We start from the raw sequence: 25,870 nt of genomic DNA, 5'->3' as shown, positions 1-25,870 counted from the left end.
ATTCGCGATACTTTTGATCTTCGTATTCCCACAGCAGCCGTCCTTTCTGCAATTCCAATGTTTCCAAACGCTTTAGGTGAGTGCAAGATAAAACACCTTTGATAAAATAAAAGTAAATTATGCGGTGTTGTTATTAGGGAGCAATCAGACTGTTGAGTTCCACATAGCAACCAATTGTGAAGGTCTAATGATTCCTGTAGAAGTGTCTCATATCAAATGAGTTTGATAATTTGAGAGATTTAACAATCTGCTCCAGAGTTATCTCAATAAAGACAAGGGAAAACTTTCCAGTCCTTCTTCAATAACCAAGAGATTTTTCACATTTCAACATTGGCCTGTTACTCAATTTTCTGTCTGGGTTAAGTTGCTGCCTACATCCCTGATGATTTGCACATATTTTCAGTGTCAACTTTAAACAAAAAATTAGCTGATAGAAACTAATGATACCACTTCTGTGTGTTATGTATCTGTAATACTGAGCACTTTGTGATCAAGAACCACTCGCAAATGATGCCTATGCCCTAGATTTGTTTCTAGCAATACCAATCTTACAGCATGTATATGAATCTGTGAGTCAAATATGAGGCAAATCCACAAAAAAAATTATATAATAAAAATATGTCAAATCCAGAGGCTTGTTACATTTATTGGGTTATTTAAACTTTGTTGCTCTTTTTACTCTCCAGCACACTTTACCTTCTTTTTGCCTTTAAATCTGGCATGAAGATCCCACATTCCAGTAACATTGTCTAGGAGACCATAATACAAAATAAATTTTTCATGCAATAGTCTGTAGATACAGAGGAAGGGGGGCGGGGGGGGGGGGGGGGGGGGGGTAATAAATAAATAAAAAAAAATTAAAAAAAGCATTGATGGAATCTTTCCAATCTGAATTTCAGGATTCTATTTTTTGCACCATGAAATTGTTCATCTTTTTCCAACTCCCATTAAATTCACCATAAATTAAGGCAACACTTTCCGAAGTTTAGCAAGGGCAGGGGGGGGGGGGGGAGGGGGAGGAAGGATTGGGGGAGGGGGGCAGCAAGGGTTTAAGAATTAAGTCATTTGTCTTCCAGCAAAAAGCTAGGGTTTTTTAATGCACTGAATTGAAATAGTCAGGAAGTTAAAACCAGCTTTTGCATACTCACAATTCAATAAATACTTTTAACAAAATATACATTTCATCAATATCTTACATCTATGCGCATACATGAATACAAATATAAAAAAACATTAGTATGAAAGTTAAAATCTTTACATAGGAAGCTAATCCAGAAAATAGAAGTCTCATTAAGTACATGGAAACATACATACATACAACATCACAAAATTAAAATTATATAGTAGTAAGATGAAAAATATTAACAACAATGACAAAAATTTCAAAGTTATTCAGTACATAATCAATAAATCACATAAACAGGAATTTTCTGCTCATCACAGTAATTCATTACAGGTTCAGTGCCACACATCCAATCAATATCCGGTCTGTACTGTTCACAGGAACTGATTGGTGTGTCCCATTTGTTGCACTTACAGTGCACATCTTATTTTACATTCTTTTGAGTAAACACATTTTTAAGAATCCATGGATGTTTCAATACTTCTGACAGAGGTAACCGGTTTTGTGGTACCACCACAAGCAGCTGCAAAGAAGGTACAGACTGTTAGCTCAAACCATTGATCTATAGCACAGTGATTTATTCATTAATAGCATGGAAATAATTTTTAATTTTATCAAAATATAAGGAATTTACTTCAAACCACAAACTATGACATGCCAAACCTGACAAGGGAACAAGAAAAATATCATCATTACCATTTAAGTATATAATATTCCAACAAATATCCACTTCCAGTAAAAAAAGTTTTAAGATAATATAAATTTTAATCCATTTAATTAAGCTTTTACTCATTATTTCATGGACAGGGAAATAAGTTCATGTTGTTTTAAGTTTGGTTTACGTTCTTCCACTCGGTGTTCATGTTTCTGAAAGGACAGATCTAACAATAAGGTAACTAACACACACACACACACACACACACACACACACACACACACACAAAGGTTATTTGGTCTGGTAGTATGAGGGTCTTTCATTAAGTTATTAAAGCTCAGCCTTTTGCTTCCTTCTCATTAACATAATAAGTCAGTCTTCTATAATTTTTTTTGTTTATTTAAAGGAAACAAGGTAGTGATACAAACTACTCGAAAATGAAGAAAAAACAAAGTATCTGTGGCACATGGGCTAATAATGTGACACCATAGGTCACATAGCAAAAGTTATAAATAAATTGCTGAACATCTGATTAAGACATTTCCTATAGTCCATTTAAAACTACTTTATAGTTAACGTCTGTCACTTGCAGAGACAGTTCTGTCATATCATATCGGCTGCAGCTCTGTTACAGATGACACCTGGTGTGTCACTTCGCAAATCCTCAGTGTAGCCAATTTGTGGGCAATTTCAGTTTGATTGGGACTGGCATTGTGTGGGGAATATGAGGGGATTTTAAGAGATTGCTATTTATTAATATATCGTAGCTTTTACATTGATTGCTTCATGCTTGTCGAGTTTGTGACTGGTGTCAATTCTAATGATTTTCAAGACCTTAAGCTCGGAGTGAGTTTCATGGAGAAGATTTCAATCAATATCGTATAAACAGGGCAGATAAATGTACTTTTATATACAGATATTACTTAACGTAGATTGAACATAACAATGGCTGAGCACTGTAGTGTTTCAAGAATTTCCGTGTAAATTCTAGAACCACTCGGCCTTCCACCATCTCAAACACACGATATTTTAGGTGTGAGTGGGAGAAAGGAACTCTGCCTACTGCACGTCACCTGTCTGTGTGTGCAGGTGTGAAATCACTCATGAGCAAAAGGTCGACCAGGCGGTTTAACAGCACCGATAAGTACGTGTCGGGCGATCCATGGAAGTCTTAGTGAAAGCACATGAAAGAATCAAGGAACTTAAGAATAACAGATTCTGAATTGTGAAAAAACTCTTACCTTGGACTTGCTGGAGGCAAGACATATTTTACAATATGTTTGTAGTAGAGACATGGTTGTTAAGCCAGTTCTTTTCTAAATGGACTTAAATCTGTTTCTAATGTGAGACGATATGAGTTACAAGAAGTTAAATGTTTGTGTGTGAAGTGTGAATTTTGTCCTTGTGAAGCTCAAATATACAAATAGTTATTGAAAAGTATTCTTCGAGTACCGAATTATTTCGCAAATGGTGAGAGTGTCTAAGGTTCCTGTAAATAGCATTGTTCTTCACAGAAGTTTACAGAGATTCCAGAAGCTGGCTATCCAGAGAAGATTGGCTGTATGCACCAAGCAAGTTTACTCGTATAAGAGAAGTGGGAAGTTCGCACATACACTTAGTCGTCCAAACCATTAGAGCGCATGCGAGAAAAAGCAGTTGAGCACATGCTTAAAGCAAAGCACTGTTCACCTTCCTCAGTCTCTGCTGGGCAGTACTCTCGTCACTCTTCAGCTCATATAGTGTGTATTCCAAAACGTTCAACTGCTAATGTTTGGTTTTCTTTCCTTGGGAAATAGTAACGATTTTGTGCAAAAATGGATAACAGCTGCTGAAAGGTGTAGATTAAAAGGCAGAAACTAATCCTAAGGTAGATTACTATCTAAACTTGTTCAAATTCTTTTAAACGTCTCACAAATAGCTTGCTCACATTTTAACAGTATCTGTGTCTATATTCTGATCTGGAGTCGTTGGCGGTAATTCAGATGTTTTCCTGCTGCTTTCAGACTCCTACCAGCCTTTACCACATGTCAATGTGTGACAGAACATTAGACATTCACACAATGAAAGGTTTATTGTTGTTAATGTCGGTTTGCTGGGCATTGCAAATGCACGTGATACACGACAGCCAAGAAAATGCTCATAGCACAACATCATCACATCTTTATTGCCTTGAAAGTGTGTGATCTGACTAAAGGTTTAATAAGCAAATTAAATATCACACCACTCTTACTCATTAAATATTTGTTTCAGAATCTGCTTACTTTAATATCACATTCTCTGTTGCAGACAAGTACCATGAGTGGACATGATCAACTTTGTACAGAATGTTTCCACAAAACCTCTGTACTTCTCTGGGTTGCATAAATTTCTACCATAGTAGGGAAATAATGAGGTCGGGCAATAAACATTTTGCTCACAATTGGCTGGCTGCTGTGGTATCACCAAGGAATGGTCCATTATAACCAATGACAAAGGCTACGGATTTACATGGAGTTTGACAAACAGTTTGCTTCCGTCAGATTATTTTGAAATGTTAAGTGCTTTGCTGTTGCTAAAATGTTAAATCATCCATATCTTATATGATTGTCAGTTTGTGCCACACTCATCAGTAATGAGCCAGATCACAGTTTATTCTGGCATCTTTTACAACAATAATGTTTGGCCTTTGCTAGGGTATTTGAACAGCAGAACTGTTGAAATGATAGGTATTTAGATTTAATGTAATGCCACTAGTTTCTTTTTAGATGCTCACATTTTCATTGGGTCATTTTCAAAGTACTTGGCAACTGTCCTAAGACAGTATAGTTTTGATGAGGAAATCTTACGGCTTATTTCCAATGTTGCAGCGAAAATGGTTTGAGATAAATGTTTATGACAAAAACCATTAGGTTTTCATACATGTTGAAAACTGTCTTAACACATGTTATTACACTAGCAAACAGCACAGAACATATGTAGAATACAAATACCATAAAATCAACAGGTCACAGTACATTACGGCTAATTAAGCTTAAATAGCTACTGTTACATTGAAATAACTTCAGCAGCAGACTAAAACTGTTGAAAACTACACTGGACAGGAAGCAAAGCTTGTTCAAATATTTTTTGTTGTTGGTGAACCTACAGTCACTGCGTTAAATTTGCAAAACTTGGCCATAATCAATCATACAAATGAAATAATACAGAGAAATGTTGAGAATTATACTTCCACACACTATTATAATTGCTATACAGTTTTCAATCCATTTGTATCATGAATCAAAATTCTTCACACATTTTATTCCACTCTTCACTACTGCAAAGATAAATCTCATTTTCTCACTTATCGATAGTGAACTACTCTGCTTTATTCCATTTTCTTTTTCGAACAGAAAATTTACAAACATTAGTATTTCAACACATTTTTATTATTTCTCATGATTCGTGGGGGATCTGCTCTATATGTACAATATGCGAGTTTTTAAAGATACTATTAACAAACTGCCACATTTACATAAGCACGAGCTTCCGCAGCTGTTGTCACTGTCATTAAAATGCTTGAGTTGTTGACCACATTGTCAATACATAAAACTGTCAGACATTTTGGCCACTATTGTAAATGGCCTTCCTCAGGGCTTTGTGCTGAGCTGGGCTGCAGTGTGTGAGAGACTACAAATCTTATATAGTAGCGGAGGAAGCTATTTACATAATTTGGTAACATATTTGAGGATAGTCCTGCATTCTTTATTGGCCTATATACTATGAACAGACCTATGTTTTAGCTACAGGTTCACCTCCCTTGCCTATTGCTGCAGACATCTTCATAGACGCATCTGAAGAAACAGGTCTCCAGTCCACACCATTACGCCCCATTTGCTGGCTCCAATATGTTGATACTATTGTCATTTGGCCACGTAGAAAGCAATAAATATAGAAGTTCCACCAACATCTCAACAGCATAGTAAAATACCATTTACTATTGAGACTGAAAAGAAAGGGGTGCTACCTTTTCTTGACGTGGAAGTTTACCTAAGCCTGGTGGTAAACTTTGCCACAGAGTATGCAAAAAAGCCACCAGCGCAATCATGTATGTCCATACCACCTCCCACCATCATCCTATGCACAAGTTGTCTGCTCTTCACACTTTAACCAGGAGGGTTCACAGCATAAGCAATAACAAACACCTCGAAGCGGACCTATGGAACCTCAGATCCAATTTTGGAGCGAATGGTTATGCAAAGGATATGATAGATAAAACTGACAACAAAGGATGCATGCAATTGGGAAGATCAGAAGGAAGTACAAAACAGCCCTATTACAATATCTACAGGGAGTCACCGAATGCGACTGCCGAGCCAGGATCGGGCCAATCTTTTGGAGCAATAACAAAATAAAAGACGTTCCAAGCTCAACAAAAGATGCAGTCAACAGGTTAAACATCACAGTATTCTACAAAATCTGCTGTGAATGTGGATTGGTGTATGTACGCAAGATGAGATGACTGATCAGTACACAAATTGCAGAGCATGAAAGATCTAACAGTCTGAGAAAACGCACCAGGTCAGTGATGGAGGAACACCACGATGAGTGCGATAAGAAGATAATATTCCGTTTTGTTATAGGGCACAAAAACAACTACAGTCATATGTGCCCAAGTCATAACTTTAGCTATACCTGGTAAACAACAGGAAACAACAAAAATGGGGCAATATGCCTTAGAATGCTAGAAAATGAAGCTAGTTGCTGTATGTTAATTTACTGACTAAAATCTTAACCACAGAAACAAGATACCATACCATTTTCACACAAGTCTATCTTGTGACAAATTATTAATGTTGATACAATGTAAAATAGGAAGCAAAATTCGTCAATGGGAGAGGCAATCGCAGTTGATGATATTATGAGTAACAGAAATTACCAAAAATGTTTTCGAAACCTGTGAAGTAATTGTATCTGTAGTATAATGCTATATTCAGATAATTAACATAGATAATGTGATGAGGCTGATATTTATTTTGCAGCCATCACATAAGCAGTAAATGGCAAGACCCACTACTGTTTTGCCACCATAAGGTTACCATTTTGCTAGTGCTGCCAGAAGTGGAGAAAATCAGCACTACATGAAAGATATCCTTTCATCTCAGATAGCTACCAATGTCAAGCTGCCACTAGACGCGAAGTATTACAAAAAGCTTGCGTCCACTAGCAAGTAACTTTCGTAAACACTTGCTGATGTGTGTACATTAGAACAAAAATGTAAGCTTACTTCTCCAAGTCTTTAGGGTAAGTTTATTTCAGGAACTGATGCAAGAAACTGTTCCCACCAACTTGCAAACTTTTTTAAGTTCATGAGACTAGCGCGCATGGGGGAGGGCAAAGGAGGGAAGGCAAGGGGGGGGGGGGGGGGGGCAGCGGTGGAGGTTCTAGAGATCGTGGTTCATAATATTCCAGCCAATTCTGTGATTTTAAGGATAATGCGCCATACACAGCATGAAGTTCAACGTAATGCCTCAAACATGATTTCAGGGTTACGAAGTTAGAGTGCTTGCAAGACGGGCAAATAAACCCCAACTACTCAGTGAGGAAAGCGGTCCTGTTGTATACAATAAAGGAAAACAAACCGTGAAAGTGTACATCGTGGGTAAAATCTCTAAGAGCAGAGGCCACAAAGTAGTGCGTTTACCGCCCTACAACTGTGATCTAAATCCAGTAGAAGTGGCATAGTCCAAAGTAAAACAATTTCAGGGAGAACAATGTCATTAATGACATGTCAAAGGAAAGTCTGCAGAATCTTGACAATGCTGCTTTCCTTTCAGTTACTGTACAGGACAGCAAGCATACTGCAGGAATGTGCAGTAACTGGAGCAAGAGTATTGGACACGAAAAAATAATAATGGAAATGACCATCGAAGTTATCATTAACATGCCCTCCAGTGAAGATGATCATGATGATATTGAATCAAACACAAATGACAGTTACTTTTACAGTTCTATCAGGCACAATTAATTACACTTTCTAAACATTACTGCTGTGCTGCATCTAAAAAATGCAATTTTCAAAAAGATTCCTAAAATCAGCTTTTGTCTTTAGATTCATAGTGTCTTAAGGTGCACATTTATCTACTTTCATTTTTCATTGTTTTCGAATCCTAAATTATACATAAGTAGCAGGTAAAACTCTTAACGTGAATATGCCAACAAATCAAATGATTTCTGATCCGATGGAGGTGTCACTTTAACGGGAAACATTTCCGCCACTGCTGCAAGCAGCTAATGCTGCATTCCCCTCACTGCTCCTCTCTCCTCTCCCCTTCATAGACTCAATGCGAGGTCACGGCCTTTCCTGACAGCCACCTCACCAGTCCTCTACTTTACTAGAGAAACCTTATATTTCGAAATTAAAGAAGAAAACGACGTCCAAGAGAATGCTCAACTGATCACTGTAAAGTGATAAATATGACTACTGCATATTCCTTTTAGTAAAACTTTTTTGTTAAAAGACTACTACAAAAATGGAATCAGAAGTGTTATGCTCAAAGACGAACTGATAAAACGAAGAGTGCATATTAGATCTGTATGGCTGGTTCATGAAGCTCCGCCAACGCCTGAATGGCGAATAATGTCAAACCATCAATGCTCAACTCCATACACCCAATGTGCATTGAGGATATTTTTGGGGCCATCAATATTGCTTGTCAATATTTCTGATATTTATAATAAGTCAATACGTGCCCTAAGGAGGTCAGTATAATGACAGATTGATATTACTGGAAGTTTGAGGCCCCTTTGTCTTACATGTAATGCGAAGCAATAGTGGCGATGGCCGTTTTGAGGTATGATGGGAAACCAAGATGCTCTGTAGTCAACTAATTTTAAGTGACTGAACTGTTAACATAACCACAACCTCATGATATCCAATGTATCTGAGGAGACTGCAGTCAACAACTTGTGGCAGAACTATTCATCACATTTGTTTTGTTCACAGTGATTAAAGTTAGCCTTTGCTAGCAAACAAGAGAGAAACCAGTGCCAAAAGCAAACAGATTTCTCACTTTCATTGGTTATGTGGAACTATCCACATACTTGTTTCAGGAGCTGACACGTGACACACAGATCACACAGACACAGCACATAAAAATACTGTACACTCTTAAACAGTATGGAAACTTCTTTGTGTACGTAAATAAAATTGCTAGCTGCATGCAGCTGCTCTGTTCATAAGAGGGTAGACACCACTTAGAGTCACTGGAACTTTCCGAAGTGGATGAGTAGCTGGAAGTGGTAACAAGTTCCATAACACTATCTTCGAGAAGACCATTATTCCATGCTTTATCAATTATTCACTTCGTATGGATCACAACAGCCCCACCAGTCCATCTCAGCGACATTCTCTAGACCCACAATAATCATTTTCTCTCACAGTAATTTTTTTTTTATTTTTGTGAGCAACATATCCTTTCACTTGCACCCAAGTAAGATCAGTAGTGTTAAAGTGGCAGTGACAAGGTGATAGTTTTATGACTGTCCATGTTTGTAAGCTACTTTCTCGATGAAAGAGGTTGGAAACTGGCTTGTGAAGTGACGTGTTCCAATAACTACTTTTATCAAAGAATTATCCGCAGTAACTCTGTGACCACTGTATAATGTCTTCCTTTCAAGAGGGCATAGTCCAAGTCTTATCCTTCAAAACTGAATGGCATGGAGCATTGTCTGTAATAAGTACTCACAGATTTTCTGAACTTGGTAACAACGTATTTTCGAACCAATTTAAAAACTAATTGTGAAACATTTCCTCATGGTACTCTTTTTTGGATCTCAAAAGTAGTTTACAGCCAGAAATAAACCTGTGGTGGGTACCAGCATGCAAAAGACTAATTCTACCACCTTTTCCAGTAGGGAGTGCCATACCTTCTCCTTTGTTGTCACTCCTACATTTTGTTAACAGTATGACCTGCATTCACCCATATTTCATCAATCCAAACAATGTCCTCTAAATTAATATCTTTCATTCTGTGCAAAGATCTGCATCGCCCTGCGGCTGTCCTCTCATTCCGTCAACATTTTACGGCCAGAAATATTTTTATATTTCATGCTGAGAGTCTGCAGAAGCAGTCGCAACGTGTATCTGCTGCCTTCAAAAGTACAATTTCACGCTGTGTTAAAGCTTATCTAATGTACAGCAATCTCTCTTATGATGATTATTGTATTGTGACACCAGATTGCGTCTTGTTCGAAAGCATCTAGATTTGCTACGCGTTTCTGCATAGTTCTTTTCTTGACCAGCATATGAAGACAAGAGTCCTGATGAATTCTTCTCGGGTTATTAGCCGAGTGGTGGCGCCTTCTTGTTACAACGTTTCATTGAGTTCCGTACCCATCATCTTTGCCAGAAGATGATGAGTACGAAACTCATTGAAACGTTGCAACAAGACAATGGAATAACTCGGTTGATAACCCAAGAAGAATTCATCAGTGGAATACGCCGAGAAAGACTGCAATCACACGACAAGAGTCCTGCTTTGCTTATTTCAATCTCTTATTTCTCTTTACTGATACGAAGTACGGTCAGTTCACTAACCATAACCACGGCTGCTGCACGCGACTGCTTTGGAAACCGCTAAGAGAGGGCCCCTATTTTCCGCCTGCCTCTCAAGGTATTCCAGCACACTGCACACGAGTTATCGCGATTGTCCTTTAAAGGCAATTCCTTGCCCAGCTTTCTTTTCTGATGTGTTTGCATCCCGAATCCCAAGTCTGCTTCTTTTCTTTTGGATTCCATCAGATATGACAAACCACACGAAAAACACACACACACACACACACACACACACACACACACACACACACACACACACACACACACACACACACACACACACACACACACACACAATGACGGTAACAAAATCCGCGCATTTTGTACACAGCTGAGCATTTGGTGTTGCAGTTTGGCAATGGCGAATGATTTGCGAGTGACATCGAGCACTCTAGTTGGAGAGAACCAGCTTCAGACCATAAACTGTCAACTAAGAACTAATTTAAAACTGACTATAGTGTAAGAATTTATACAGACATGTTCAACAAGTATCTTTGTTTCACTTCAGCTATAAAGTTTGTACAAATATCCTCCCACTGTGGAATGCAAGGTGTGTTACCACTTCAGAAGACATAATGCTGTTTATGAGAGATCAAGGGAATTTACAGTTCTTGTTTGCCATGAGGCTGTGTGACTTACTATTTGAAAAACAATTTTCCTATACTAAAAGGACACTTCTTATTCAACCTAATAATTAAGTAAGTTTACCTTTGCGATAAGATCCCTTGCATCATTTGAAATGAAAAGTGGCAATGAATACTGGGCTCTGCTTATTTTGCGGTACGTGTCATCGTAGGTAGAGGATTCAAATGGTGGTTTGCCAACCAAACACTCGTAGCAAAGTACTCCAAGACTCCACAAGTCAACATTTTCATCATGAGGCTGACCTTTGACCATTTCAGGAGAAAGATAATCCAGTGTTCCACATAAAGTAGTCCTCCTGAAAGTGAATAAGTTAGCAAACCACAGTTCAAACAAATTCTTAGAGAGAATCATACTGAAACTGAAAGTACATTGAAAAGTGATCTATTCTGTCAATTTTATGTTGTTCTGAACTGTAAATGATGCTTTTGTTGAGCGAAGAACCTATTGCTTTGGCCTTCCATAATTTTATCAGCGAATATTAGAATCTGGAGGATTTCAATTAAGAGCTTAAGAATACCGTTAACTATGCAAGCCTTAGTACGATTAAAATACCTCTTTAGTTGATATCCCTTGACTGCCCTTTAGATAAAGATCTGCGAAAAAGAGACAGACCTACTGTTTCCCAGTGCAGTTGGCAATATTAAACAGCCCACTGACAGGCCTTGATATCCCATTCATTAATTCATGGTTGTTTTGCACGAGTAAGCTGCTGCACAATACACCAACACCGCAAGTTAAATGACAGTGTTAACAGTTGAAATTTTGTGAGAGACCAGATTGCAGAAACTCCACTGCAATGGATGTGTGTTGAGTAATGAGCAAATTTACAAATCAAATTATACACACAATTTTCTAGTAAGTGCTGCCTCAAGAAAGTTTCTGACATCTAACATGGGGGACCTTAGGGACTGCTCTGCCCACTTCAAATTTCTTCGTACTTACGGAACTAATTTCCAAAAAAGCAGTACAAAGCAGCTCCCAAAAACTTTAAAGAAGGCCTCTGAAGATTTCTGAGTGCTCTTAAGTACCAAACATTTCTGCGTTACTATCATAACTCAACATTAGCAGAGTGCAGAGCATAAACGTCTAGTAGTCATGAAGTCATTGAGTGCCACTAAAAGAATTTTCTTTTCAATTTTATCCAGATTCGACAGTTCTTCAGAAAAGTAAATTTTAGTTAAATGTTTAATAATAATTTCAATAAAAATTAACATTTTTGCATTTCTTATTACTAATCACAGCATAGAGAGCTGCATCAAACCAGTCTCAGGACTGAAGACCACAACAACATTACTAATCACATGACAATAAATTAAAATTCATTATAGAGATATGAAACATTACTGTTTTTTTAAAAAAAAAAAAATTAAAAAAAAAAAAAAAAATAACAACATGCAACAACAATACTGTCAGTACCTATACATAAAAAAGTATTTTATTTTCTATTTGATATCCAGTTTTCTGGAACCAAATTTAAATTTACTGTGAATATTAAACACACGAAAATGGAAGTAATGATAGATGTTATTTTTACTGAACAGCTATGATTCAATATTTGCTAACACCAATTTCATAGCTATAGAATTTAAATAAAAGGAAGACAGAGTTAAAACTAGTGAAATTTGAACTAGTGTCTTTGCAGTTACAAGACTTGTGCTGTGCCGTAAGCTGAGAGCAATAAGATCAGTCATTTTGAAATATTTTTACTTAACAGCACTTCAAATTCAGAATTGTATAATCTTCAAATGCAAGTTTTTCAAGCAGGATCTTGAAAATTTCCGTTTACTGCTTTAGGAAATTTATGCCCAGGAACTGACTTTCAAATCCAATCAGTATGAAGAAAACCAAAGATGACAGAGCAGTCCTTTAGGTTCCCTTGTAAGAGCAATGTTCGGTGGTAAGTGTCATAAGACGTATGCAGACAGTTCACATACTTCCACCATTATTTACAGTGTATGAAAGCACCATCCCATCTGCCATAATATGGCAGATTTATTTGTGTATGCACTGTGTGTGTGTGTGTGTGTGTGTGTGTGTGTGTGTGTGAATATTACAGACCAACTTGCAGCAATGGCAGTACACAAGAGGTCATGATATATGCTGTAACTTTGTTACATGTTAAGCATATTTGCAGTTATGTGATTTTCAACTTCTTGTAATCATTGTATCACGACATGAGAATAAGAATGTGTTTACAAAATAAAATGTTAATTGTAATTCTATAAGATGAAGGCACAATATTATCATCATGTAATGAAATTTAATTTTACTAGTTCATATTCAGCACAAAATGGAGCACCTTTATTTGTACAAAACAGACTTGAGATTGTAGTTCATGCTCTTTTCAGTAATTAGAATAGCAATTTGCTTTTTATGAAATCTTACATATTTGTAAATTTATTGTCAAAAGAAATTATATTATGAAATTTATCCCAAAAACATTTTCTGCTTCATAAAACAATTTGCTTAAGATCTACTATTCTTTCTTGCTGAATATATTGTCATATTTAAGCCAGTTTGATCACCCTTGTTTTCATTGTACATTATAAAAAAATTGAATTGTAACAATACAAAAATAAGTCTACACTGTCATGAATTTATATAAGGGACAATATTAGGCCAAAGAGGGGGTTGCAAAGCCATTAGTTGAAGGAAGTGTCAGTCAGTGCAGTTGCTAATATTAAGTTGGAAGGATAAACAGTTAAAAGAAGAATCTGCGTAACATGAATGTTTAAATTTATTTTTAAAACCTATAAAATCTGTCCAACATACGTGTTATAACAAATGCAAACTCCAGAACTTGCTGTGAATCAAAATGAAGACTTATCATATTCAACCACTGCCAGCAGCATCAACGTCTCTAAGTTATGTATTTATGAACTTCTACTGCAGTTCCCACTTCAGAACACTTGCAATATCTCATTTACTCACTTGAGAATTATGAAATTTGGAAAGGCACATGCTCTTGTGTGTAATTTTGGACTTCAACAGGAACAGAGATACTGTCATTTTAAAAACATATTTATGCCTTATGCCCACTTTGCGGTAGGTAATTTGTCAACCTGACAAATTTTTGTTTATCATTTTTATTTTATAGTTTCCAAATTTTATAGCTACTTTGTTGCAAAGCCAACAGCCTGGATGATTAACACGGGGCGCAAAACTTCTTCGGTCATTAGCGCCGGTCTGTGGCTTAGGAAAAAGCAAAAGAACCAAACTGTAAATCAGCAGCAATGGGAGCAAAAATCAAAAAAGTGGGTAAACTAAAAAACATAAGAGAAGCTTAGAAAACCACTATAGAAGGAAGGGTTGTTCGTCCCCAAAAAGAACTTCAAATGACTGACATCATCTCACTGATACTAATAAACTCGAGAACGCGATCGGCTGAGCACGTGTCATCTGCTAAAATGGACAATATATCAGGCAACAGCTGTAGACGGACACGTAACAGAGTAAAATAGGCGCACTCACCGTCCACAGTTGAGAGCAGTGGGGACAAAGCAGGGGAGGACTGCCACTTAAAAGATGTTGATGGCTAAAAAAGACAGTGCCCTATCCGGAGTCTAGTTAAAATTACCTCCTCCCGATGACGAGGTCGGGAGGAAGAGGTCCAAGCACAGGGAAGAGATTTCACGTCCCGGAATTTATTATTGGGAAGTGTAGACCAATGTGCGTGCCATAAAAGAGCAACACAATGACATAAAACACTCTGTAGATCAGCGAAGGGAACCATGCGAACAGCAGGCTGAAGAAGAGAGACTGCAGCCTTGGCCGCTATATCTGCCGCCTCGTTTCCACGGATACCAACGTGTCCTGGGATCCAGAGGAATGCCACAGAGACGCCCACCCAAGTGGAGCAAGTGGAGGCAGTCCTGAATCCAGTGGACCAGAGGGTGGACAGGGTAGAGAGCTTAGAGACTGAGGAGAGAGCTGAGCGAATCTGAGCATATAATATACTGTATCCGCTGATGGCGACGGATGTATTGGACAGCCTAGAGAACAGCATAAAGCTCCGAAGTATAAAACGAACACTGGTTGGGAAGTTGAAATCTATTAGGGGTGTCGCCAACAATATAGGCACTCCCTACACCAAATGATGTTTTTGGCCCGTCAGAGTAAATAAATGTGGCACCCTTCATTTGTGCGCATAGAGCAGCAAATGTCCGATGATAAATGAGAGAGGGGGTACCATCCTTGGTAAACTGACAAAGGTCACGGAACAGGCAGGTCCGGGGGTGGAGCCAAGGCAGTGTTGTACCAAGTTGTCGAGAAAGTTTTAGGAAAGTGGAAGGAAAGAGAACTTAGCAATTGACGGAAGCGGACTCCTGGTGGTAGTAGAGAGGAAGGGCACCCTGCATACCCTAAATATAAGGAGTCGTCGAAAAAAATGTCATGGGCCAGATTAGCAGGCATGGGAGACAGATGGCTAGCATAACTACTCAGAAGGACAGCTCGCCAATTTGACAGCAGAGGTTCAGCAGTCTCAGCATAAAGGCTTTCCACAGGGCTGATGAAAAAGCTCCAGGTGCTAAATGCAATCCACGGTAGTGGACAGAGTCGAGACACTGAAGAATAGACGGCCAAGTAGAGGAGTAAACTATGCTTCCATAGTCCAATTTCGAGCGCACTAAAGCGTGATAGAGGCGGTGAAGTACCACTCTGTCTGCTCCCCAGGAGGTACCATTCAGGACACAGAGGGTGTTGACAGATCACAGACAGCAAGCCGAAAGGTAGGAAACGTGGGAGGACCAGCGCAGTTTTCTGTCAAACATAAGACCCAAGAAATTAGCAACGTCCGCGAATGGAATGTTGACAGGGCCTAGATGTAGGGGAGGCGAAAGAAACTCCGTACAATGCCAAAAACTGACACAAACTGTCATACTGGGAGAAAAGGGGAAGCCAGTTTCGATGCTCCAAGAGTGGAGGCGATCGAGACAGCCTTGAAGACATCATTCAAGAAGGCTGGTCCATTGAGAGCTGTAGTAGATCGCAAAATCGTCCACAAAGAGGGAGCCCGAGACTTCAGGAAGGAGACAATCCATAATTGGATTTATGGCAATGGCAAACAGTACAACACTCAGCACGGAGCCCTGGGGTACCCAGTTTTCTTGGGAGAAAGTATGGGAGAAAGTAGTGTTCACCCACACTTTAAATGTGCGCTCTGCCATAAATTCACGAATATAAAGGGGCAGCTGACCTCGAAAGCCCCAAGAGAACAGTGTGCGGAGGATGCCTGTTCTCCAACAGGTATCATATGCTCTCTCCGGATCAAAAACTGCTACTCTTTCGAGTTTCCTGAGAAAATTGTTTATGATGTAAGTGGAGAGAGCGACAAGATGGTCAACTGCAGAATGACGCTTTTGGAAACCGCATTGGGCAGGTGTTAAAAGACTGCGGGACTCCAGCCACCAGGCTAAACGGCAATTTACCATATGCTCCAAAACCTTACATACACTATTCGTGAGAGAAATGGGGTGATAGCTGGAGGGAAGATGTTTGTCCTTTCCAGGTTTCGGAACAGGAACGATGTTAGCTTCCCGCCATCTTTTGGGAAAAGTACAGTCGGTCCAAATTTGATTATAAAGGTGAAGTAGGTAGCGCAGACTATTGTATGATAAATGCAGCAACATTTGGATGTTCATACCAGCCGGTCCCGGGGCAGAAGAGCGAGAAGAAGAGACTGCATGTTGCGAGTTCCCACATGGAGAAAACAGTATTATAGCTTTCGCTATTGTGAGAGGAGAAAGCAAGAGGTCGCACTTCTGCTGCACATTTCTTCGGGAGAAAGGCTGGCGGGTAATTTGGAGAGAGCGAAATCTCAGCAAAGTGTTGACCCAATGAGTTAGAAATTGCTACTGGGGCCACTAAGGTATCATGTGCCACAGTGAGCCCAGAGATTGGGGAGAAGCTAGGCGCACCAGATAACCATCGAATTAGACTCTAATCTTTGGAGGAGGGAGTGAAGGTGTTAAAAGAGCTAGTAAATAAGTCCCAGCTTGCCTTCTTGCTATCACGGATGATGTGACAGCATGTTCAGGCCTGCAGCATGGGACTGCTCAGGATGACATTGTTATGAGAAGCAGCAAAACTGACTTGTGTTCTCGGGGTCTGAGCTTAATATGTTAGAGATCCCTTAATTGAGGATACAGGTTAGAGAATTGAAACTGGGAAGAGGATAGGTTAAAGTTAGATATAGTGGGAATTTATTAAGTGCAGTGGCAGGAAGAACGGGACTTCTGGTCATGCGGGTATATGTTATGAACATAAAATCAAACACAGATAATGCAAGAAGTGGTCTAATAATTAATGCGAAAATAAGAATGCTTGGAAGCTACTATAAATATCATGATGAATATATAATAGCCAAGACAGGTACAAAGCTAACATCGAATACAGCAGCACAGGTTAATCATCCAACAAAAGTCTTCAAATGAAAAAATTATAACAATGCATGTTACCCTATGTAAAAATATATTATTTAGATAGGTGCAGGAGACAATAATTTAATTCTTATGGGAAACTAAAATTTGATAGTATGAAAAGGATGAGAAAGAAAAGTAGTATGAGAACATGGACTGGGGGATATGAATGAAAGGGGACGTCAGCTGGTAGAATTATGCACAAAGAATAATTTAATCATAGTTAACACCTGGTTTAAGAATCATGGAGGAAGGCTCTGTGCTTTCACGTTGATTATACAGTTGTCAAACAGATTCCAAAATCAAAAGGGGGGTGGGGGTGGGGAGGGGCATGGAGGTGTGTACTTTGTTGTGAATGGCACATTAAAACTGAAGAAACTGCATAAAGGTAGGAAATTAAAGAAATGTACCTAGATATACTGAAATAAAAAAAAGGTTCTTGAGAGCTTTGAAAACAGCACTAGACAACAATTGATCACCACAGGGGGAAGGACTGCAGGAGATGATGAATTGGTAACTTCGGGAGATGAAATAGCGAAGGCAGCAGATGACGAATAGGTAAAAAACACAAAGTCCAGTGAAATCCTTGCTTAACGCACAAGACAATGAACCCAAATAAAAAACTGCAACAAATGAAGCAAGAAAAAGGGACTACACATGTATAAAAATTGAGTGACAGGAACTGTAAACTGGTAAAGCAAGTATGTCTAGATGAGAAATGCGTGGCTATAGAACCATGCACGACTATTGAAAGGCCTATAAGAAAGTAAAGGAGGCCTTTGGATAAACCGAAGTACCTTATAATGAACTGGTTTGATGTCAGGAGAAGAGTGCGTTTTGAACTTATGAGTGCCTGACTTCAAGGTTGTCAGCACCCTTACAAATATTAAAAGAAATTAAAATGGTTAAAATATAAAAACTTGTTATCTCACAATAATGAAATCTATAAAATGAGACTTCTTCACTCACTGCCACCCCACTTGCAGTGATCCACACAATCACTCTTGTAGGCCTTAATACAACAGAGAAGGCCGAAAGGTGCCATTGCTGGGTTTAAAATCAAAGTAAAATGACAGAAGACTTAAAAGAAAAGTGCAAGGAAATGTGACTGGCAGACCACTTACAAAAAACACAGGTGAGACAGTCACCCTGTTAACACATTAAGTTTTGGAAACAAGTTGGACACATAACAAAATCTTAAAACTTACCATATTCGTTTCAATGTCACCTAAAACTGAGGGCAAATATGCCCCTGCCCTCAGATCCGAAAATAAAACATTCTAGTAAAAATGAAGCATGCTGTTATCCATATGCCCCAAGCACCACACACTGGACGACCCTCTCACTGTAGCAAGAAGCCATGCATCAGAGGATTGTGACCTATGAGAAGAAGAATAAGCAGAATCTCATCCCGGCTTTCTGGCCAAAAGTAGGTATTCCACGGCCCCACAGCAGGCTATACTAGATGCAGCTTATCAGTCAATTCCAGCCACTCTTCTTCCCATTGACACATGACTACCTCAACAGCAAGGTGATAGTATGCAGGGGGACAGCACACTGAAATAGCCGAGTGTCTTCACATGCCTCCTTGGCTCCTACATCCACCCTTTCATTTCCCGCAGTACCCATGTGCCTTGGTACCCAGCAGAATGACACTTCCTTCCCAACCTGTTTTAGTTGAAGGACAGTGTCCTGGATATTCTGGGCTACATTATCTGCTACAGGCAAGCATTGTACAAAGTGAAGGGCACTCATAATTTGAACAAACAACAAATTTGGCACAGGAAGCACACTCATCTGCTCCAGTGCCCACAAGATTGCATACTTTTCTATGTCAAAGACCAATCTCTCCATGTCTAAGACAGCAAAGTCTTGAGGCAGTCCGACTTTGAGAACATGATCACGGAAAACTAAAGAGCAACCAACAGTCCCCCCATTTTGACCCATCCACAACGACAGCTGCAGCACTATGGTGCTCAATTAAAATGGCACAAAATTAAGTATTAAAACACATGCAGGAGTGCAACCTTTCCTGTACTGGCTAAATCTAAAATTATCATTGGCCTATGCGGTAATCATGGTCACAGGCAGTTAAAATCCTGGATTTGGGGTTGTAAGTGCTCCATATCAAGTGACCCCAGCACATACCACACAATGATCCTAAACATCATTGTTGATCCTCAGCACAGACACTGGGTGTGGAGCTGGTCCTACAAGCACCTGTGGCCAACCTGATCCCCTCATGGTGCACCAGAAACCTCATTGAGTCTTTAAAATGTAGAATGATATCCCTCATAGGCAAGTCAAGTAAATTAAAAATACAAGAACAATTAAAATGAATGAATGACACACACACACAGACACACAGACAACTTGTAGCATTTGACACCCCACTGAAACCACAATACTGGCTGCTAATAGCAGTAGGGGGTGGGACTGGAGGTGTCCAATGGTGAGCACAGTATAAGGCTATGAAAGTAGTTTAACTGCTTAGTCGACGAGCAACTCACAACAATGTTACAGTGTTGATACAAAGCTGGGCAGTGGCCTAGGATCAACAAAGCAGACATTGCATTCTATCTAGAACAACCGTTGCCGAAGTTGACATTTTGTCAGAAAGGAACCCAGAAGGAATTTTGCAAAGTGACAAAACAATTTAGCATTTCTGCAAGGTGAGTCAGTGGAATGAGTGGTGTTGTAAACACACTACTGTGTAGACAATGTACATGAGGAGTACAAAGACGACAGTACATGCTTAACAAGTGAAACTGATATTGAAACAGATGTCAAACCATGTAGTTCACCTTCCTCGTTGGACGGGGAGCCACAATAGTGAAATCTAGTAAAGGACAACCATTGCCCAAGGAGCAGGTACATGGAAGATCATCTGCAGGATACCAAATAAAACAATTATAAACAGACTTCAAATAAGTCTACTCAAAATGAACTGCATAATAGAAACTACAAATATACAAAGGACGACAAGGCGCACGATGTTACAAAAACTGGTGTTTGCGCATTTTAAGAATGCTCAGTACAAATCAGACTGTACACGATAGTGCTCTATCACGTTACGCACAATTAATTGCGCATGACAGATTGCAGTAGTTTCCAGGGAATCAGTGGATGGTCCCATAATTTCAAACAGTGCAACAGCATGTGAAGACATAAGAAAACGAAATTTCATTTCAAACAAAGCATGAACTTGACAATGCACAGCACACTGTGGAATCGGCCCAAAAACTTGTAGATGAGAAATGTGCTTATCCCATCACTCAGTTCTGTAAGAGTGTGTGTGTGTGTGTGTGTGTGTGTGTGTGTGTCTATATATATATATATATATATATATATATATATATATATATATATATATATATATATAACTCCCAAGAATCAATATTTGAAGAGGAAACATACACAAGGAACCCTGAAAATAGGAAGTACCAAGAGAGTTTTATCAAGGTCAACTAACAATGCATTTACACATTTGTATACAATTATGCAAACTGTTAATCTGGATAGTAATTTGGCTGGCATGTAATTTATTGTGCTGCAAAAAGATGGAGGTGCAATAAAATTAACACATTCGGTGACAAAAATTTGCATTTCCTTTGAGTCACAAGACAGATTTAAAATACCTTCATCGATTTCAGAAATAACCTGAGAAAAAAGGTAGACCTTTTGAAATAAATGTATAAGCCAGGGAAGAGTTGTGCAAACCAACACTATAGGTGACCACCAATAAAATCATTGTTCTACTATGCTCTTTGTCAGTTATTACCCTTTATTACCCTCCTTGTTAATTCTATTACTTTACTGGTATTGTAAGATTTTTCTTTTGAGAAATATGTAAGTACATAGCGTACAAACCACCAAAGGCTGCCACAGTTTTCTTCTTATCGTCCATACCTTCTAATATATATTTTCGAGGTGCAGAAATGCACTAGCACAAATAAAAGGTGTATCAAATGCTGCACTGTACAATGTACTTGCGGTGAAACAGTCGCAGTTCCTGAAATCCATCACATGTGACCCCTGGCCTGCCGAGGAGCACCGCCATCCTGGGTTCTCAGATAAATCACAAAAATCTGGACCGCATTATGCCACATACAAACAGACCTGGCCTGCAGGTAGATCGGTGAGACTAGATCCAACAGAAAAGGCCTTGCACATCAGTGAGAAATGATGGGCTTCAGATCGGCAAGCCTGATCCGTTAGAGATATCTGCAGAAATGGCCACCGGTTTTGGCCTGTCGTGGAAGTTCACACTTGTAACCAGCTATTCACGTGCCACGGACAGCATGTTGATAAAATGAGAGAGCGTTGATCAATCCACACAACAGATCATTTTCGCAAATACTCTGAGAATCAATACTAAAAGACGATAGGTAGCAACTCACTGTAGTACAGACGGACACTGCGCCGCAGACAGGCATGTAGAAAATACTCTCACAACTAAATTTTTGGCTTTAGCCTTTGTCAAAAAAGGAGTGTGAGCACACAAAAAAAAAAAAAAAAAAAAAAAAAAAAAAAAAAAATCACTGACCTCTGACAACTAATCCACACATGCTGCGTCAGTCTCTGAGAACCAGATCCAAACAAACCATTCCTCACACTTCCCTGCCTCTTGTTGGCAGCTGCTAGGCTGGTGGCGACTAATGGTGGTAGCACTGACTGCAAGCTGAGGTAGTGGCAGGAAGAGGAGAAGCAGCAGAAATGAGGGAGTAGGGAAGCAGTGCACATACTCTGATGCACCCAGCTAGCGACAATGCATGACATCTCATCTCAGCGAACAAACCATTTCAGTTACAGAGAAGAAAACAAGAGTTTTCCTTCACTGATTTCCCAATTTCCAGAACTTGTGGCAACCCTAGTAAAGGTTTTCTCGAGTCAGACAATTTAACGCACATGCTTTTTTCCTCCAACTTTGCCATCTCAAAATTCGCTAACTGAGTGATAACTTTCTACTCAATATACAACTTCCAGCAGTTACTGATTAAACATAAGTGTGTGCAGGAATGCCAACTGCATTTCACTTCAACACACCATTGGCGTGAAATTATGAATGTTCCGGAATTTTTTTTTGAACAGACCTTTTACACAGTTTTTTGTTATCATTCAAATAATGTTCTCTCTGGCAAATGGATCAATATACGGAAGAGATTTCTAGTCTGAAGCACCAGCGAAGGCTGAAGGGCGTACTAAGAGGTCAGTCGCAGCAGACAATCAAATTGTGTTAAATTTTTCATTTCATAACTTAAGGCAAGGCTTCCTACTTGAGATTTTCAGTAATCTCATACTGTGGGAATTCCATAGCATTAAATATTGTTCTCCAAGTGGAGATATGGTTGTGGGTCACTGTTCGATGAGATTTGGAGGAGTTTATTATGGTCTTGTTTGAAAGTATATAAATAGATAGCATAATGTTTTTTTTTTTATTTTTTCTTTCAAGTGGAACACACAGTGGCATGGCTATTGCCTGCAGTCAAGTACCAAAGGTGACGAGTAACTGAAACACTAGTTCAGTCTTCACTCTTTCCCATTGCCATCATTCTCCCCACAAAGATTTCAGACCCTCGGCAGAAATGTGTCACATCACTTTAAAATATGTATTGCAGATAGAATTTTTGTCCGTTCTGTCTGAGTCATGAACTTTTCCAAGTTCTGTCACATGTGCATGTTACCATGTTTCAGTCATGATCATTAGTCAACAAAGGAAGTATAAGTAGTAGATAATTATATCACTGCATGTTTGCCCATACATCCGCCACTCGTATCAAACCCAAAGTGCAAAACCTAGAGTGCTAGTGCAAGCTCTATATACCTACAGCAAAATGTACGAATTATTTAAGCATTGAACTACACTAATAATTAGCTACTGAAAACATTTACAGGAAACAGTTTCTTATTCACCAGCGAGGAGGAATCAGTGTACCCAAACTGTGTGTCTAGAGTGGCTTCTATGTGCAAATCAAGAAACTTTTCGAAATGTTTGTGTAGCACATATTCAAAATGGGACTTGCGTACCAGCCTGTTATTCACCTATTTGAACGTGGGACACCACCTAAAAACCACATCCAAGTTTGCCAGCACACCGGTCCTCATCATTAGTCCACCAGGCAGAATTGAATCGGGGCCAGACTGCCTCCCCCTCCCAGAAGCAGACACTAATGTGCACAGCTATCCGGAAGGCCAACATTGTGCTATATGACAAATGTACATCACATGATATTTTACTGTAGAAAGCAACAGCAGTCACCCAAATGGTTGTACAGAAACTTCCGACACTCACAGCCAGATTACATTAAGTGTCTGGCTAGAGTGTGGATTAATTTCAGATCTCTGAAATAAAAACACTACATCTCAACATTTCTACATAATTTAATTACTGGAAAATGTAAAAGTATTACTTTGGCACATGTATGTTTTGCATTAGTTAATTCGAAAAGTGGTACAGTGCCTGAAAGCTTGGCAATATTAACTCTTATGTGCCTGCCTGCTGAATGCCTCAAATATAAATTTTTCAGTTTTAACATTTTGTTGACAGGGAACCAGCGACTGTATTATGTTTCTTAAACCATTTCTTAATGATTCTTTAAAGAGTTACAGTATTTATATTAGGTGACTAGTTTAATTTTGAAGCCCGGCCTACTATTTGGCTGCACTCACAGTGCCTGATCTTAACAATAAGCATCGAAATGGCAACACATGATGTACAAATGTATGCAGAGTGAATGCCAAAATCCACACGTGCCTCTTACCAAGTCCAAAATCAAATCAGTTTTACATTAGTTAGTTAACAATACACTGCAGTCACCTAAAAGTATATACCAATAAAGAGTCTTGAGCTGTACACACCTTGACTGAGGTGAGTGGACTGACCAGCCGAAGTCTGCAATTTTCAATTCACCTTTACTGCCGATAAGTAAGTTTTCTGGTTTGATGTCCCTGTGAATTACCTTCTTATTATGGCAGTAGAGAAGAGCGTCAGCCAACTGTGCTATGTAGGTAGCTGTTCTGTAACAATTTTTTTATTCTGAGAAAATATTGCAGAACAAAACTCTGCATATCAATTTTTGGAAAATAATGTACATCTGTATACTTTAGCATTGTAATGAAGCTTACCTTACTTCGTCCAGTCTTTGTTGTGGCTGTGATTTTATCTCCTTGAAAAGCTCTCCTTTAGGAGCATACTCCAAAATAAGGTATACTCTTGCTTCGTCATGAAAATAACCGTACAGTTTCAAAATGTTCGGATGCCTAAAAATTTTCAGAAACATTAACTAACAAATGTAACTTAACACTGAAAATTTAGTGTATGATCATTGCATCCTTAAACTTACCTCAAGTGTGATTGTATTTCAATTTCTCTTCTTAGCTGGTGCTCAACATTTGCACTAACCAGCTGAGACTTAAACAGAACCTTGAGTGCAATTACATATTTTGAACTTCTTTCCCTAGCAAGATAAACATTTCCAAACTTTCCTTTTCCCAGTGCTCTTCCAATTTCAAAATCAGACAATGTCCAGGTCTTGCTGAAATTTAATTTTATTATTTGATAGATAATTTACTTTCTGACTAGTTTCACCAAGCATCTACTGGAGGGAGGGTAGTCCAAAGTGTGTAATTTGCTAAACTAAAAAGACGAATAATTGTCAGTTTAACAATTCTTCTAGAATTTTATTAACATTGTAAGAAAAGGTCAATATAATATGACAGACAGTTCATGTGATTACAGCACTTTTGCTAGCACAGACAACCAAGTTTTCTGCACTTACTAATAAGAATGACAAAATTATTCATTTACCATCAATAGCACGCACCAATTCTCGATAGAAACAGGAAGAAATGGGTAAATGAAGTCTGTTGCCAAGAACGCGATGAAAAAAATAGCGTACAAATTTTGCTACTTCTAACCAATCCTGAGAAAATTCACAAAGTAACAGCTGTATATGGCGTTATACAGAATAAGAAATACAGAAATTTTTTAGGCCGTTACTTTTGGGGATCAAAAAGTTCTGCTGAAACGTTTAAACACCAGCGTAAACGCTGATCGTCACTCATTACATAAATACTCAATTCATAGTTTATGTTAAACCTAGGAAGTGGAGTCTCTCTCTGAAATAGATAGCTTACCTGCTGGACCGCGCATCTTTTGCTGCTCCTTCTGTTCTAAGACCTACATTTGGTGCATTACGAGCAGACATTCCCGCTGTCTTCTCCATGTCTTCCTTTAATATATACTATCTCTTCATAACGTGGTGACGAATTCGTTTCCTAATTATGGATCTTCTTAGCTCATAGGTCTTTTGACTTCAGGCAACGACTGTTTTGCACAATTGGCTTACTTCTGTACAACCTGTTGAATATCTTGCGTCGTCTCACTCCTTACTTGTCACACTACGAAGTACTTCTACATTCCAAAAACACCTGACCGAAAACCGTTTTAAAAT

The 25,870-nt window shown here is 38.8% G+C and overlaps 1 protein-coding gene across 1 annotated transcript; it reads right to left on the bottom strand.

Moving 5' to 3' along the window:
• Window positions 1-1,302: 1,302 nt before the first annotated feature.
• LOC124613254 (aurora kinase A-A-like) lies at window positions 1,303-25,870 on the bottom strand. The gene is made up of 6 exons (XM_047141944.1): window positions 25,554-25,870; window positions 24,761-24,952; window positions 24,543-24,677; window positions 24,276-24,434; window positions 11,062-11,293; window positions 1,303-1,646 (listed from the first exon to the last, which is right to left on the bottom strand). The coding sequence occupies exons 1-6, from the start codon at window positions 25,640-25,642 to the stop codon at window positions 1,548-1,550; spliced, it is 906 nt and encodes a 301-aa protein (XP_046997900.1). The 5' UTR covers window positions 25,643-25,870; the 3' UTR covers window positions 1,303-1,547.

This window comes from Schistocerca americana, chromosome 4, assembly GCF_021461395.2.
Source record: "Schistocerca americana isolate TAMUIC-IGC-003095 chromosome 4, iqSchAmer2.1, whole genome shotgun sequence".
NCBI classification, from domain to species: Eukaryota; Metazoa; Arthropoda; class Insecta; order Orthoptera; family Acrididae; genus Schistocerca; species Schistocerca americana.
Note: the sequence above shows the minus strand (reverse complement) of the source record. Positions and strands in the feature narration are given on the sequence as shown.